Below are 16,059 nucleotides of genomic sequence, written 5' to 3'. Positions count from 1 at the left end.
TGGGACGTATTCAAATGCTAATTCTCTCATTACAATATTGATCGCAGCGCTTGTTACACTCTGTTAGAGCTTACAGGCTTCTTTCTTTTCTGAGTTTTTTTTTTTTTTTGCATACTTTTCAATTCCTGCAGTCAAGTGGGTCAGCCTAGCAGCTCCTTTGAAATAAGCACAGAGTAGTTAAATAAAGACAGATTCTTTCATCTTCTGAGCTGTTTATCCTCACTAGGGTCACAGGGGTGCTTGAGCCTACCACAGGGCACAAGGAGAGGAACAGCCATTTACGCACCTACTCATACCTAGGGACAATTTGGGGGCAGTTTACATGGCGACTCTGCGACACAAAGACTCAATGACTGAGTAGCGGACTCGCCTCGCGTGCATATGGTGTCGGCAAAGACGAAAAATTCTGAATCCTGCCTCCAAAGTGGAAGAATCCGATTGCCGGGGATTGAGGGGGGCTTCCTCGGCATGCATATCAAAGGCTCCCGCGGCACGAGACCGCAACATTTGCCACGTTTACATGGAGCCAAATATTCCAATTACAATCGGAATATTTGTTCAAACCGAATAAATGTGTTCCATATAAACACCTCATTCGGAATGAACAGGCCCAAACCGAATGGAATTTCATTCCGATTCACAGGGGTGGAATATTCCTTTTCCCAAACTGATTAGAAGTAAAATTATATCATGTAAACAGGGAAGCGGAATGGTGTCTGGTTGCATTCTTTCTGCACATGCTCCGTACTGACGTGGTGACGTCACTTTGTGACGTAAGTAACGTCACTTGCAACATGGCTTCCAAGCACAGCGCACCTAATTGGAGTCCGGCGGAAAGATTGTATTTAATTCAAACTTTAAAAGAATTGAATATAATTGCTTGCTTAGACGGGCGTAAAACGAGGAACAGTGAACTATTTTAAAAAGTTCTCGAGAGGTTACACGAAGCCGGAATAGACCGGAGCGTTGACCAGATTAGAAACCGGTGGAAAACCGGCTACTACAAGGCAAAAGAGCAAAACAGCAGAAGCGGATACGACCCCACAAACACAACAAGTGAGTTAAAGTTAAAACAGCAGCACTCCGACGATCGATCTCCATGTTTTGCAACGTGACGCTTTGTTTTGATTAATCTGCGCATGTCAGACAGCAGTTGTCAAACGTCCTTTCGGAATAAAGGCAGTCACATGTAAACGCTGGATCGGAATAGATGAAGTGACATGTAAACAGCTGATCCGAAATTTCCATTCGGAATGATTTGAATCGGTATGAATAAAAGTCAGCATGTAAACGTGGCTATAGACCCTACCCACGTGACGTCACAACTCCGCTCTCCTGAATGGTACCGCCCAATTGTCCGTCAAAACATAGTGTTAACCTGTTACGGCTACGTACATTCCTCCTATTTACGGCGTGTTTTTCTGCTCCTTAACATTAATAATCAAAATGGTGAAGGCGTGTGTGGCTGTTGGTTGCACTAACAGAGAAGATGGAAGGAGAGACTTGAAGTTTTACCGTATTCCGAGGGATCCAAAGAGGAGAGCGAAATGGACGGCTGCAATTCGACGTGAAAACTGGGCACCAAAAAATCACCACAGACTATGTAGTAGTCATTTTATATCCAGTAAGATGCATTTAAGATATACTTAGAGGGTTTTGGGCTGACAAATAACCACAATTAAGATCATTGCTAGGCTAATCGCCGACAACATACACGTATGTATGTAGTGAGAGTGCTATCGCTAAACCATATAAACATTAAAAGCCTTAACTCCATTGACAAACGACATGAAATACATTAGACTTGACAGTGGATGTTAGCAATAACAAAAGATTTTGAATTGAAAATTTCGTAACTCACCTTTCCAAGCACAAGATAGATTCCTGCCGAATTTTCGTGGACGAGGACCTGTTTCACCCAACCAGCAACGAAGTATTTATAAGCCTCCAAGCTCTTGAAGTTTTTCAAATTTTCGTGAGAATAGGCTGATTTTGTGTGGACAAGATAATTGTAAATATCAGCGTAGCAGATGTCAGGCAGACAGGGCGAAGACAGTGGGTCGAAAAACATCGATTTGGGCATCAAATATGGATCTGGCGACTGTATAGAACGAAGCTTTTCCACATAATGCCTTTTATGCACCACATCCAGTGAGTTTACGGCATCAGAAAGCACCGGGTCTTCCATGAAAGGCATTTTAAATTCCTCGATCAATTGAAACCAATGCTAATACAGAGACAAAATGACGGACAAGTGATACATACAGCGAGCACGTGGTTTTGTGACGTCGGTGGGTAGGGTCTATTGACATCAGCACTCGTACACGTCACATTGGGCGTGCGCAGCGGTGCTACTAAACATTAAAAACAGCAAATATGGCGGAATGTCGGCTTTAATTTTCTGTTTTAATAATATTTTTTAAATTAAATATGTTGAATATTTCAGTTTTTGTGCCTTTTTGAACAAAAGAAAAATGCCATTGCTTAGAGTGGGCGGGCATATTTGTTTCCGGGCTGAGGGAGCTTGGTGGGGTCAAAGTGCATCATTCTCTGTCGCACTGTAAATCTGCACTGCCTCCTAGGGCCCAGCATGAATACTACATCGTTTTCATGCGGAACTGCGACATTGTTCAAATGGAAACGCAAATGCAAATTTGAAATTTTTCGTATTCTCGGAGAGTCACTTTGTAAACGGCCCCTTAGAGTGTTCAATCAGCCTAGCATGCATGTTTTTTGGACATGGGAGAACATGCAAACTCCATGGAGAAAGGGTTTGAACCCCTGATCTCAGAACTGTGAAGCGGACATGCTAACCACTCTTCCACTGTGTTGCCTACTATACGTTCACTCTTTTCGTATACCCTTCTTAGGGATCTACAGCAGTGTTTCTCTTTACTTTTACACGAAAGCCCCTTTCAGACATACACTGAACTCCGGTTAAATATCAGGAGCATTTAAACAGCCTTTATGTCTGAAAGCAATTACCTGGTTCGACTGACATGGAGATTACACCGACATTAAGGTGCGGTTGACACCAAAAAGCATCTTTATTTAATATTTCACACGGTGTTTTATGCTCCTGAATGAAATGGACTGCTTGGATGTGTGTGGAAGCGATCGTTTTATATTTTGCAATTTTTTAATCCTGCGCCGGGAAAATGACTGACTTCCGGTTTTAGTCTCCAGTTGAGAAAGAGGGCGCTGTGACGTGTACGGTAGAAGGAGTCCTCTTCACTATCTAGCCGTACTGTTGTATAAGAAGGACCAAGGATTCAGCTGAATTTGCGGATTAATTTGTTTATTTTTCGCATCACGCCGGCCAAACGGCTGCAGAAAAATGTTACTGCACGAGGGAGAGGCGTGTGAGCCGTTTTGGGGTTTCAAAAGATTCCCATTCACCGGCGGATATTGGCCAAAACAAGCCCTACTACTGTGGGACCATGGGACTTCCGAGGAAGTGATTAAACATCGTGTCTGTATTATGTCAAGTCCTGGGATCATTTTAATACGTAAGTGGCTTGCGTTTTGTGGCTGACATGCTCCTTGTCCACTCGGCCGACGACCGGTGGTGGCTTGTCGCACATCCTCCCGCCGGGAGAGCACTATACTCGGCTTATTGGCCTCTTCATGTGCCCGGTGTTCTGTCAAATTTTCCACCCGATCAAAAAAAGCTAATTCGGCTTAAAAATAGCCGCAAATTCAGCAATTACAAAGTAAACACTACAAACTTTCTTTAAATAAAGGACTACTTACATTTGATCATGGATGGGCATGTAAAAAGCTCTCCTCATACACATTTTGTCATGTCTCGCTGTTTACGAATTCGCTGTGTATTAAAGCATTATTTTGCCATATTCGTGTTGACCATTTGGCAGCTACACGCTCCTCTGACGTCGGCCGGCTTGTCCGGCGGTCATTGTCCAGCCGCTTCCCCGCAAACCAGCCCTCTGCCCTCCGCAGGGGGACGACGAGCTGTAACTTGCTCGTTGCCGGGCTGGTTGCCGATCGGCGAAGACAATCGACAACCCGGCCGTCGTGTGACATGATCCCGGGTAGTTTTGAGTGATTTTTCGCTTGGAAAGCCGAGAATAGACTTTGAAACGTCACTCGGATTGGGTTAGCATGTTGGCTAGCTGTCACGCCTCTTGGTTTGTTTACATTCTCCGCCGGGGAAAGGAAATGACAAAAGCCCGACTTAGGTGGCATAAAATATCCTTCGAGAGGTGCAACAGTAAAGGTGAAGTGGACAGTTTTGACCATTATGGAGTAATTTTGCCATGTCGTACTGAATAAATGCATTTTTATTATTTCATATTCCATTTAGCACAAGACTGTTATTTGTCATGACCATACCATTAATTTAGCTATTGGGGAAAAATACTTTGATAAAAAGAATGTCCTATAAAAATATTGGAGTAAAAAGACTGAAACAATGACATTTTGCGGCTCCCTTCGTCGCATTTTCCTCATTCTGAATAAGTCCCCCTCAATGGGCTGAATAGTAAAACCGATGAGACCATTCTCCCGCCATCTTCCTGTTGGGGACGCTAGAGCCATATAATGGTAGGCGTGGATAACCAACTGATTAAAAGACTGATTTCTCGTAATCTGCGCTTTGCCAAATTGTTGGATATAGTCAGATCGTCTCAAAATATGATTCTAATTCACATCATAATGCGATTTAAGACTTTTTTTTTTCTCCTGTCGTACGCACTTTAACCGGGTCTCATCTTAGTATAATGTCTGGGACTTCCCGGGACGCTGCATGTGTGAAAGCAGCCGTTTAATTCCCGGGTCATTCTGCAAAGGCTGATGACGTAAATATCATGGCGGGCCGATCGTCATTTCCTCTTTCTTCGCAGTAAGATAAAAAGCGGTAAACGAACATCGCAATTATCAACATAGCGAACTGAAAGAATGCAAAATTAAACTGGAAACATGACGAAATCAAATTGTTTCTGGATCTTCAATACCGATTGGTATCGATACAACACAAGTCAAATTCACCTGAACTGTACCGAGACAGTGATCTTCGTTCCACAATCACTTAAAAATGTTCTTGTCTTTTTACCAAACAGTTTGAAGACCACCCTGAAGAAGAAGCTGTCCGGCGACGTGGTCAACCTTTGTGGAATCCCATTGTCAGGAAGAGACGTCCAACGCGTGGCCTTCTACCTTCAGGGCGGTAGCGACGCCGTATCGGCCGTGGACCTGAGCTTCACCGGGCTTCAGGACGACAGCTTGCGGTTGCTCCTGCCGGCCCTCGGCGTCCTGCCCAAGCTGACCACGCTGGCCGTCAACGGCAACCGTCTGACGGCCGCAGTCCTCAAAGACCTAATGGAAGCGGTCAAAGACCCCAAGACGTTCCCCAGCCTGGCGTGGATTGACCTGGGTAACAATGTGGACATATTCACCGTGCCGCAGCCGCTCCTGGTTGCCCTTCGCCGTCGCTTCGGTATTCAAAGCAGCCTCCCGACTATATACGAGTACAGCGAGGCGAAAACCTTGAGCTCTTACGTTCCCAACATGGAAACCTCTGTCGAGGAAACCAGCGTGTGCGAAGAGGGCGACGAAGGGGAGGATGATCAAGACGACGACAGGCTGGAGCTTCGTGCTTGGGGCTTTAAGGAGGAGAGAACATCCAGGAATGTGCATGTGGCCTTCTGTGGGAGGTGATCACAAAGAAACTTCAAGCTACCTGGCCTTTCGTCTCTTTGTCTTGAGTTGAAAATAGAACTTGTGCTTCCACTATGTCTATCTAACTCAAACTATTTATTGACTACTTGATGTCAAGACAAAGTTGAACTAAACAAATACTCCCCCTGAAAAAAAATCTTTCTGCAGAGAAATCGATCGTGTACCCCAAAACGAAGCAAGAGTCATGTATTTTTTGAACGCTTCAACAAATATGAACTTTTATATCAAAGCAGTTAACCAGTTTAGGTTCACAGAAATGGTTGTAAACTGACTACTGGGCAGTTAAGTGCCTTGCACAAGGGCACCTTAGTAGGGAAAATTGTCACTTTGAGCTTTTTCAGTGGCATTGACAACGATAGACGTACAATCATGTGGCGCTTAAGTTTTAACCATTCTGCAGTGAATTTAAATGAGTTTGTCACTAGTAGACATCCAATCCATCTGAACTGGCAGCGAATGAACAAGTTCTCTTACTAAATGGATTCGGGACGGAGCTTAAGGGAGGTGCTGGGGGTGCGGCCACACCCGGGCCAGGGCCTCAAGACCCATTTTGCGGGCAATAATAGGCCGTGGTTGGGCGAGGGGATGGTGTAAAACAAACGTAAGATGAGCGGAGATAGTTTTAAATCAAATTTATTTATTTAACCTTTTATAAAACCTCAGAGGTCCTCAAAGTGTTTTCCAACAAAGCAAAACAGAGTACATGATTTAAAAAAAAAAAAAAGGCAGGAATGTACTATACAGTAAAAGAAAAAGAAACAATGCACCGCGCTAAAAGTTATTACAACAAATAAAACTGATAAAATGCGAACACATTCAAAATCTAAAAACCAGAGTACCCTAGTCAGGAAAAAAAAGCAGTTCTAAAAAAAGTGGGTCTAACCTAGATTAAAAAGGCCGAGATTAGTGATTAGATGAGATAGCATTGTAGTTTTCGTCAACTATAACGATCACAAAAGTGTCGAATTTTTTCAGATGATGACGTGACAAAAACTAGCTAAAGACGTGTCTTGGGAGACTAAAGCAAAGAGCCGAATACCAGTTTTAATGTGAAGAGATGACAACGAGACAAAAACGCAACCGATTCTGTCATTTGTTCACAATACGTGATATTTTCAGATTGTATGTAAGGCTGTAGCTATCGATTATTTTAGTAGTCGATTAATCGATGAACTAGTTAGGACGAATAATCGAGTAATCGGATAAGGAACATTAAAAATTAAAATACCTGAGCTGAGCCTCAGACGGTAAAAAAAATAAATAAATGAGCATCCAAGTACAACAAAAGAACAATTGGCTAACACATAGAAAAAGTCCGTTTGCTTAAATGCTATAAAATGCTAACATTTTTTAATTTTTTTTTTTTTTTTTTTTTTTTTTTTACAATGCACTTGACCAATGGAACAAACACATATTCCCACAAAAGCGGCTAAATATAACTATAAACTAGATTACGAATGCATTAAAAAACATTAGCTCAAACAAACTCTTAGTTTATGTTGGTCTTAACAGGGACCAGCTGGATTCAGCCATGTGAAAGGAGTTCATATCATATTCACTGTCGCCACTAGAATGCAGTGTATCCACCCAAATCCAAATAACTAAATGCAAACACTTTCAAAACAACTTTAATTAAATCAATACTCGAAGCAGCAAAATTGAATTTGAATTATTTTTCTAATCGAATTACTCAAATAAATCGATTAATCGTTACGGCACTAATTGTATGTCGGGGTGTCAAATCGGTCCTCAAAGGGCCGCAGTGGGTGCTGTATTTCATTCCAACCAAACGAGATGAATACAATTTCACCAATCTGGTGTCTTACAAGTATAATCAGTTGATTGCAGTCAGGTGCTGCTTGTTTTAGCAGAAACCTCATTGGTTGAACTGTCTGTGATAGATCTGTTGGAACAAAGACCAGGCCCCTCTGCTTTGTGGAATCAGCTTGACACCCCTGCTGTATGTGGAGTACGTCAGCCTGCGTCGTAGCGCTGCAAAGCGGTGTTAGAATGTGCTTCAATCTGCGCTCCAGGCTTGCTTTTTTTTAAACACACGGTAATATTTTTTTCTTATCTTGGCAAAAGAGAATATGCAATGTTGCTTGAGCCTTTAAAGGTCTGTGGTGAGTGATTATCACACACTAAATACAACTTGTAGCATTAGCATAGCATCCACGTTAGCACTTAGCATCTAGCGTGCCGAACGTCGTCTTAAATTCTTGGGCAATTCTTTATTTATTTATTTTTTTACATGTGGTTTGTGACGTTCAGGTGGGTTTAATTTATTGAAAATAATGTACTGTTTTCCTGCTGAGCGTGTAATATCATCACGAAATTGGCGTTGTCCTTCTAGATTCTACAATTTATGCTCACCTGTTAGTGTTCATTCACAATTTTTTTGACTAAAACTTTTGAACTTTACAGACAAATTTTCAGTATTGTCAACTAAAACTAGACGAAGACGAACACATTTTCAAATGACTAAAATATGACTAACACTAATAAGCATTTTCGTCCAAAAGACTAAGAAGAAAATTAAAAGGGCTGCTAATAACGACACTCTTAGATATAGATAGAGAGATAGATCGAGTCTCAACCTTGAAACTTGCAGAAGAAGCTGGCCAGAAGAATGAAAAGCCCTGCCAGGGTAATGGAAGGTTAAAATCTCCGACAAGTAGGAAGGAGCTCGTCTGTTACCGTATTGGCCCGAATATAAGACGGTGTTTTTTGCATTGAAATAAGACTGAAGAAGTGGGGGTCGTCTTATATTCGCGGTCTAGACATTATACCCTTTCACGACGATAGATGGCGCCAGATATTATTGAAGCGATGTTCTGTCATGACAGATCTCAGCTACTCTCAAGTTTAACCAGTTTGCAGTATTGTATTGCAATGTTTTTCCTTATTCAGATTTGTTTCAAGACTACAGTTACAGTTAGATTTCACTTTGATGGTTAATGCAGTTATTGCAATTTTGTTGTTTTATCACAATAGATTGGTTTATTTACATTTCAAAAATCAGAAGCCATTTATTTATGAATGTGATTGCACTTTAGTTTACATATTTAAATGTTCAGATATTACGGTAAGATTTGAATGAGGCAAAATAACATGCTTTTTCTCTCAAATATATTGTTATAATCATTTGTTTCAAATGTACTGTCATTATTTTCTGTATTAAAAATTAATTTGGTGTTCAAAAAGTCTTTTTTTCAGACTTGAGTCTTGAAAAAGGGGGGGTCGTCTTATAATCAGGGCCGTCTTACATTCGGACCAATACGGTAATAGAATTAAAACCGAATAGTAAAAACTTCAAATCAATTCTAAAATGAACTGGAAGCCAGTAGAGTGACAATAGCACGGGGGGTAATATGTTCACATCTGGTCGTTAAGTTTTAAAATATCTCTGCCAGCACCCCTTCACTTCACTTGGCCGATCGGCTCAAGGAGCCTGTTGATACCAATCACACCCGTGTCTTGTTCACATTAGCTCCGCCACTGAATGTACAGGACATCTATCGCCGTCAATGGCAGCCATTGACATTGCCAGCTGGGAAATGAATTATTTGTATGTACCAGAAAGCAACTAACAGGTTTACACAATCACTTCAAAGTTTTAACAGGAAGTGGACACAATATGTTTACACTTAACAGTTTTTAACAGCAAAAAAAAAGGACAGGGTATAATAGTTGAACCTTCTTTACATAACAGGTGAACTTTAACGAAAAACATTTTCATTCCAATGGAGTTCAAATGGTCCAAACAGTGGAAGCTTGAAGTTTTCAGCACATGCCTCACAGTGCTGAGGTTCAGGCTTTGAACCCTTTGCATGCTTCCAATTAGTTTGTTGCATGTTTTTTTGTTTCCCGATGTACTCCATCCAAATTGGAAAAATATGCATGGTAGCTTCCTCAAAGTGAATGAATGAAAGTAAGTGAGTGAAATTTAAACCAATAAACTAAGCAGTCCAAACCAATGACCTAAAAAGAACAAGCGCTACATGAAATGAATGACTGGTCAATTTCTGACTGGAGTTGTTTATCTATACACACATATTTTTGGGGGGTGGGCTTTGCCAGTGAACTGATTATTGCCTCGTTGAGTTCCCTGTTCTATTTTTCTCCTCAGTAAATAGAATGACGAGCCCCAGATTATTTTGGCGATGGCTAATGATGGATTCTATTTATTTCATAGAGACATGAAGGATGCAGGCCACATGAAATGGAGCACTTGTGGCATGAAAACAAACCGTTTATGGCTTTGTCACATTTTAAACTGTATATTGTAGCATGTTTTTTATTGTATTTTTTGATGGAGATGAATATAAAGTATATTTGAGATTTTTGACATTTTATCCTGCCTCTTGTTATTGTATTATTGCCTATGTTTTCTTTCCAGGATATTGTTTGTTATTGTGAGATATTAATAAGAAGGTAGCCTACTTTGTGTTTGCATAATTAGCAGGTACGTCAATTAATACCTTTTGATGGCAGAAATGTAATGTTTAATCATTTGCACTTTAATGATGGTGAGGCCGCAAGTAAACAGACTTTATTGAAATAAAAACAGTTCATGAGTTGTTTTGTCTGAAAATGAATATTCGAATCATTTTTTAATGTTTTTTTTTTTTATTAGGTCTTAACAATTGAGTCGTGGCTCGCTTTTAAAATAGAATTCTTGCCTGCTGTTGCTTCCAAAATAAAGTGAATTTTCATTTCGTGGCCATTTTGTGTCGAATACTACTATATCGTCATATAATCTGAGGTAGGTACTAATGCGTTACATTTACTTGAGTAACTTTTGTACCTTTTAGAGTAGTTTTGCCACGCAATAATTTTTACTTGAGTAGATTTGTGAAGACACAATGCTCTTACTCCACTACTTTCGGCAACACTCGAGTCAATACAGTTTTCCTCTTTCTACGTAGTAGTAACTTTATTTTTGCCAGAGTTGCCGACAGTTTGTTTCAATGAGACATCACTACAATAACTACATACTCCATTATAACAATCAGAGGTAACAATGTTTTTTCTCCACCAGAAGGCACTCATGCTCTTTCGACAAGTGATTCTCATAGTTTTGTTATGATTTAAATTTGATGATTTGTGTCATCTTTTTGTCCTAATATGCAGGCACGTGCAGAGGAGGGGGGCAGAGGGTGCTTAAGCACCTGCCCTTTGTCGCTACATGTGCTGGCCGACTGTGCAGACACGCCACAGAGTACTTCACTTGAACACCGATAACACCTTTAAAAAAAAAAAAAGCCGTCTGTGTGCCGTTAAACTACGGAGCCCCCCAGGTGCCAGGGTAGAAAAAATAAAAAACTCATAGCTAATCTGTACCCACAGATTACTAATCTGTACCCACAGTTTACTAATCTGTACCCACAGATTACTAAACTGTACCCACAGTTTAGCAATCTGTACCCACAGATTACTAATCTGTACCCACAGTTTAGCAATGACCCGGAAACTGTAGTCACCAATGTTTGGCAGGGACTCCAAACGCCGAGGGACCGACCGAGCAAGCACCTGCGCCTTTTGCCCTCGGCGAACAAAGGGGTTTTAAAAGGTAACTATTGCACATTTTCATTGGTGGCCGTCTACATTGTCAAGTGTCATCAATCAATATGGCATGTTGTGTGTTAGTAGCCGCTAATGCGGCTACTAAAAATAGCTAACTGACAAATGAACACTACTTGAATTAAGCACGCACGGACCCGACAGCAGCACAGAAAATGTGCAAACACAACATGCCATATTGATTGATGACACCTGAAAGACGCCTACAAAAGAAAACGTGCAATTGTTACCTTTTTAAAACCCCTTTGTTCGCCGAGGGCAAATGGTGCAGATGCTTGCTCGGTCGGTCCCTCAGCGTTTGGACTAGCAGTCCCCGACAAACTTTGGTGACTACTGTTTCCGGGTCATTGCTAAACTGTGGGTACAGATTAGTAAACTGTGGGTACAGTTTAGTAATCTGTGGGTTTAGCTAAACTGTGGGTACAGTTTAGTAAACTGTGGGTACAGTTTAGTAATCTGTGGGTACAGTTTAGTAATCTGTTGGTACAGATTAGTAAACTGTGGGTACAGATTAGCTATGATTTTTTATTTTTTCTATCCTGGCACCCGGATTTTTTATTTTTTCTATCCTGGCACCCGGGGGGCTCCGTACTAAACCGCTGCATAACACCCCCTCCCTCCTGTTCCTCTTTGACCTAGGTGTGTGGTGAGGAGTCCGAGGACATCTGGTGGTTGGAAACAGATAGGGTTACCCCTATAAACCGTGTTCGAGCAAATAGTGAAACATTCTTACACCATGTTTATGGTGGGGATAAAAAAAAAAAATGTAATTTTCTCCCCCCCTCACGCTCCAGAGTTATTTTAATCCTTGTGTCTATACTCTATATAGGCAACCATATTTGTCCGTTCTCTTCACAACGTTATCTAGAAAGGTACAAGTCTTTGTGTTATCATTTTAATTTAAATTTAATATTTGCAATCTGTCCCTTTATTTCATTTTCTGTGATTCAGGTGTTTGTATGAATTTTAATTCTATATTTTGGCAATTCTATTTATATGTATTTTGTGGTAAAATTTATATTTTTGTATTGTTCCCGCTAGTCACCCTTGTTAAGTGTTCTGTCTTCTCTCTCTTCACAACGTTATTTAGAGAGAAAGAAATTAGGAAAGATTTAAAAATAAAAGCCACCGGCGTGTCATAGTCACAGCCAATTAAACTGTAAAGCTGGTTAAACTGGAAGTTATGTTGTTGGCAAGCAAGGTTGTAGGTTTGGTCCCAACATTGGTTGGACGATATAACAGCATAACTTGCATGTACAATTTTTACTGGGGACGGGACATTAGACCAAACAGATTGGGTGAACAGGAGTCAGAGCAACATTTCTCACAAATATAAACATAATTAATTAACAGGCTAAATGATCAATGCAAAATAAATCTGTATTGACTTGTACTAACTTTCATGTATATTGGTTCAGGTGAAACACAGTTCGATTCAAACCTCACCTACCACCTGTAGTTAAAAAACACTACAAAAGAAACATTTTGAAAACCAGAATAAATGTTTGGATTTCATTAGCAAACTTAAATTGCAATATTTGAACATAAATTATATTAACATACAAAATAAATACACATTAATAATTTCTGAACTATCCAGGAATGCAAAAAAAAAAAAAAAAAAAAAGCTTAAGACCACTCAACATTGTCTAAATAAATAAAGATAACTGAAAAAAACTTCAATAATAAATATAGTAAAAAAAAAAATTTGAGCCTTCCTTCAGGTAAAACCCTACTGCTTTTGTCCACAAGCACAGCTAAACACAACAAAAAACTTTTAAACTCGACAATTAATGTATGATTATCTGAAAAAAAATGCATGAGCTGCAAATAAAATAAATCAATAAACAATGTAGAAAATTGATAAATGTATTTTAAATGTTTTTTTTGTGTGTGTGTGTTTGAGGGGGGGAAATGGACCGGAACATTCAGCAAGAAAAAGGGGTAAATGTAAGTCTTAACATAAATGATAATAATTCACTTAATAATATTGGTAGGGTCAATTCTACCCATACAACAACAATATAACTGAAGTCATTATATAACGCAAATAAGGTTGCATAAAAGTTGGTGTGGACAATTTGAGAATCCTGAAAAGTTGGTAGTGTTATGTCCCAACCATCCCTATGCAATCTAACGCCCATGGTTGTCAGGCAGTGCTTCTCAATTATTTTCTGTTACGCCCCCCCCCCCCCCCCCCCAAGGAAGACGTAAATGTTTCGCGCCCCCCCCCAAACTCTCTGCCGCCACTGTAAATGGTATCATTTGTCTATAAAATTACTATTATAAATACGCATCTGCCTAACATTGTGTCCTTTTTTTCTAATAAAGAAAAAAAGTAACATAGATCAACTTATAGTAAAGTATAACTTTATTAACATTGTTTTGTTTGTAGCAGAGAAGACTTGACGCGCATCAATTTGCCTGAATTTCCAAAAAAGTCACATCCAAACTAAAAAATACACTCAAGGTACATTTTTGACCATTTGATACAGAAAAATAAAATGTAATAAAATTAGTAAATAATAACAAATTAAATTGATTAGAAACATTCACTCATGAGGACAATATGCCAAAAAAATTGACCAAAAAACAAAACTGAATAAAAGAAAAAAAAGAGTGTCCTTCGACAGAAGGGCAGTTTTTATTTTTGCTGCTCACAGTATTACCTCCTTTGCAATGATGTGGAGTTATTTTGCAATGAGCATGCTAACAATGCTCACTGGTTTACTGATATAACACTGACAAAGCAGGACGATAGTTGGCAATATTCGACACGTTTTCGCTGAAAAACAATCAAGCGGCTTATCAATGAGATTGGGGTCTAATGTCTTTATGTGGCGTCTTAATTGATTTGGCTTCTGGCTGTCCGCTATAATTATTTTTTATACACAGCAAAATGTGGTCTTTCCTCATCACCCACTTTATTAAAAGTCAAAGCTAAAAGGCAAACGGCACGAAAAAAAGCGCATTCTCGGCGACCGAGGTAGAACCGTAGGCGAGGGCGGTCGTCATGACGATCCCAAGCCGAAAATGGCACTTCTCGGGCGGCGACGTGAGAACCGGACAAGACAGTGGGTCGCTCCGTGAGTGAGTCCGGTCGGAAAACGGCTTTCGAAAACGGCGGCGGCACACTGCTCTTCATATCTGTTTTCTGTGTGTGCTGAGTGCTCTTCCTTAGTTCAAAAATAATGCGCGCACTCTGAAAATAAGAGCGCCACTGCCACCCACTGAGTGGATGTGCAAGCACACTTTACGGCAAAAAAAAAAAAGCATGTTCCCCGAGGTCACATGCGCGCCCCCTGGCATCGCTCTGCGCCCCGGGGGGCGCGCCCCACTATTTGAGAAGTACTGTTGTAAGGTGTATTAAATTCTTGTTCATGTGCCCCATTTTGATCTATGAGCACCTGCCCCTCCATCGGTCTCTGCACGGCTCTGCTAATATGGCCATGTAATAGGTTATAGTAGAGTTAATAAGAACAGTTCATATAGATGAAGTGGAAAAAAATATATATACCATTATTAAAAAAAAAAAAAAAAAACAGACACTGTAAGCAGTTATAACAATTTTACTCATTACTTGAGTATTCTTTTCAACTAATACATTTTTACTTGTATTTGAGTACATTTTTGGATGACTACTTTTACTTAAGTAATATTTAGAAGTAATGCTACTCTTACTTGAGTCAAATTTTTGGCTCCTTTACCGACCTCAGCATATCATAGAGAGCACTAATATGTTTGTACTCACTCACTCACTCACTCACTCACTCACTGGAGCGCCATTGAAAAAGAATAGAGTTTTTCAGTTGAGATATTATTATTTATAAACGCATAAAAGTGATTAGATATTACAAAAAATTACAATTCTTACACAGTATTGTCATTTTGTGTCTACAAACTACAATACTCAACCAGTTTGATGTTGAACTTTGGAAATAAATTGAGTTTTTGTTTTTAAAAGGATAGCTACGCCATCTAGTGGACAATCAATTTACCTCGGGCGTTAAAACGGGGCGGGGTCGCGATTGTCAGGTGACCATTCTGGTAAGGTCTGAAAAACGCACCAGAGTTTGATTCAATCGAAAGCTCTGGTCACTTTACAGGTAAGCTACTTTATGTCAGCGACATTTAAATATTTTCCATAAGAGATATCCAATGTTTTTAATGTAAATTTCTTGTAATTAATGATGCGTACTCTGTCTGTGGAAACGAATTGGAAACTTTTACACATTTATTTTTTGAATGTGTGAAAACAAAACTATTACAACGATAACAAAACTAAGCCTATTTTTTGTGGTTGTAATGGGTGTTAGTAAATTTAAAAGATAATGTTTGTTCCTACTAAACCCGGTGATAATAATTTTGAATATTTAATTAATTCTTTATGCTTTAAGTTTTTTTCACAAACAAAGGTTATCCAAAACACCTCCAATTTTTGCATTTTTAAAAATCAGAATATGGAGTATACACTGAAACCAATAAAACTCACTACTAAAAAAAGTACAGTAAATTGCTGGGAATTTATGATGGCGTTTCCCCCTGAAGCCTCTGGTTTAAAAAAAAAAAAAAAAAAAAAAGTGAAAAAAGAGTTTCCATAACATATCAATGCTACTGTGTATTTTATTTTGATTATTGTCTATTATTTTGTACTAATGCTATTGTTTTGTGTTGTATACATCTGTATGTGTCTGTCAAATTGTCAGTTGTGGTTATAAAGTGGATGTTTATAAACGTACAAGTTTGAATAATAATAATAAACCCCAATCAATGAGTTCA

The 16,059-nt window shown here is 39.5% G+C and overlaps 1 protein-coding gene across 1 annotated transcript in view; it reads left to right on the top strand.

The window, feature by feature from the left end:
- LOC130905321 (leucine-rich repeat-containing protein 75A-like) overlaps positions 1-10,231 on the top strand; it is a 60,909-nt gene extending 50,678 nt beyond the window's left edge. Inside the window, exon 4 of the mRNA XM_057818608.1 lies at positions 5,079-10,231. Within this exon, the coding sequence (XP_057674591.1) occupies positions 5,079-5,676 (598 nt within the window). The 3' untranslated portion in view covers positions 5,677-10,231. The remainder of the gene's footprint in view (positions 1-5,078) is intronic.
- The last annotated feature ends 5,828 nt before the right edge of the window (positions 10,232-16,059 follow it).

Source organism: Corythoichthys intestinalis, chromosome 17, assembly GCF_030265065.1.
Source record: "Corythoichthys intestinalis isolate RoL2023-P3 chromosome 17, ASM3026506v1, whole genome shotgun sequence".
In the NCBI taxonomy this organism is placed as follows: Eukaryota; Metazoa; Chordata; class Actinopteri; order Syngnathiformes; family Syngnathidae; genus Corythoichthys; species Corythoichthys intestinalis.
This window is presented reverse-complemented; position numbering and strand designations above follow the sequence as displayed.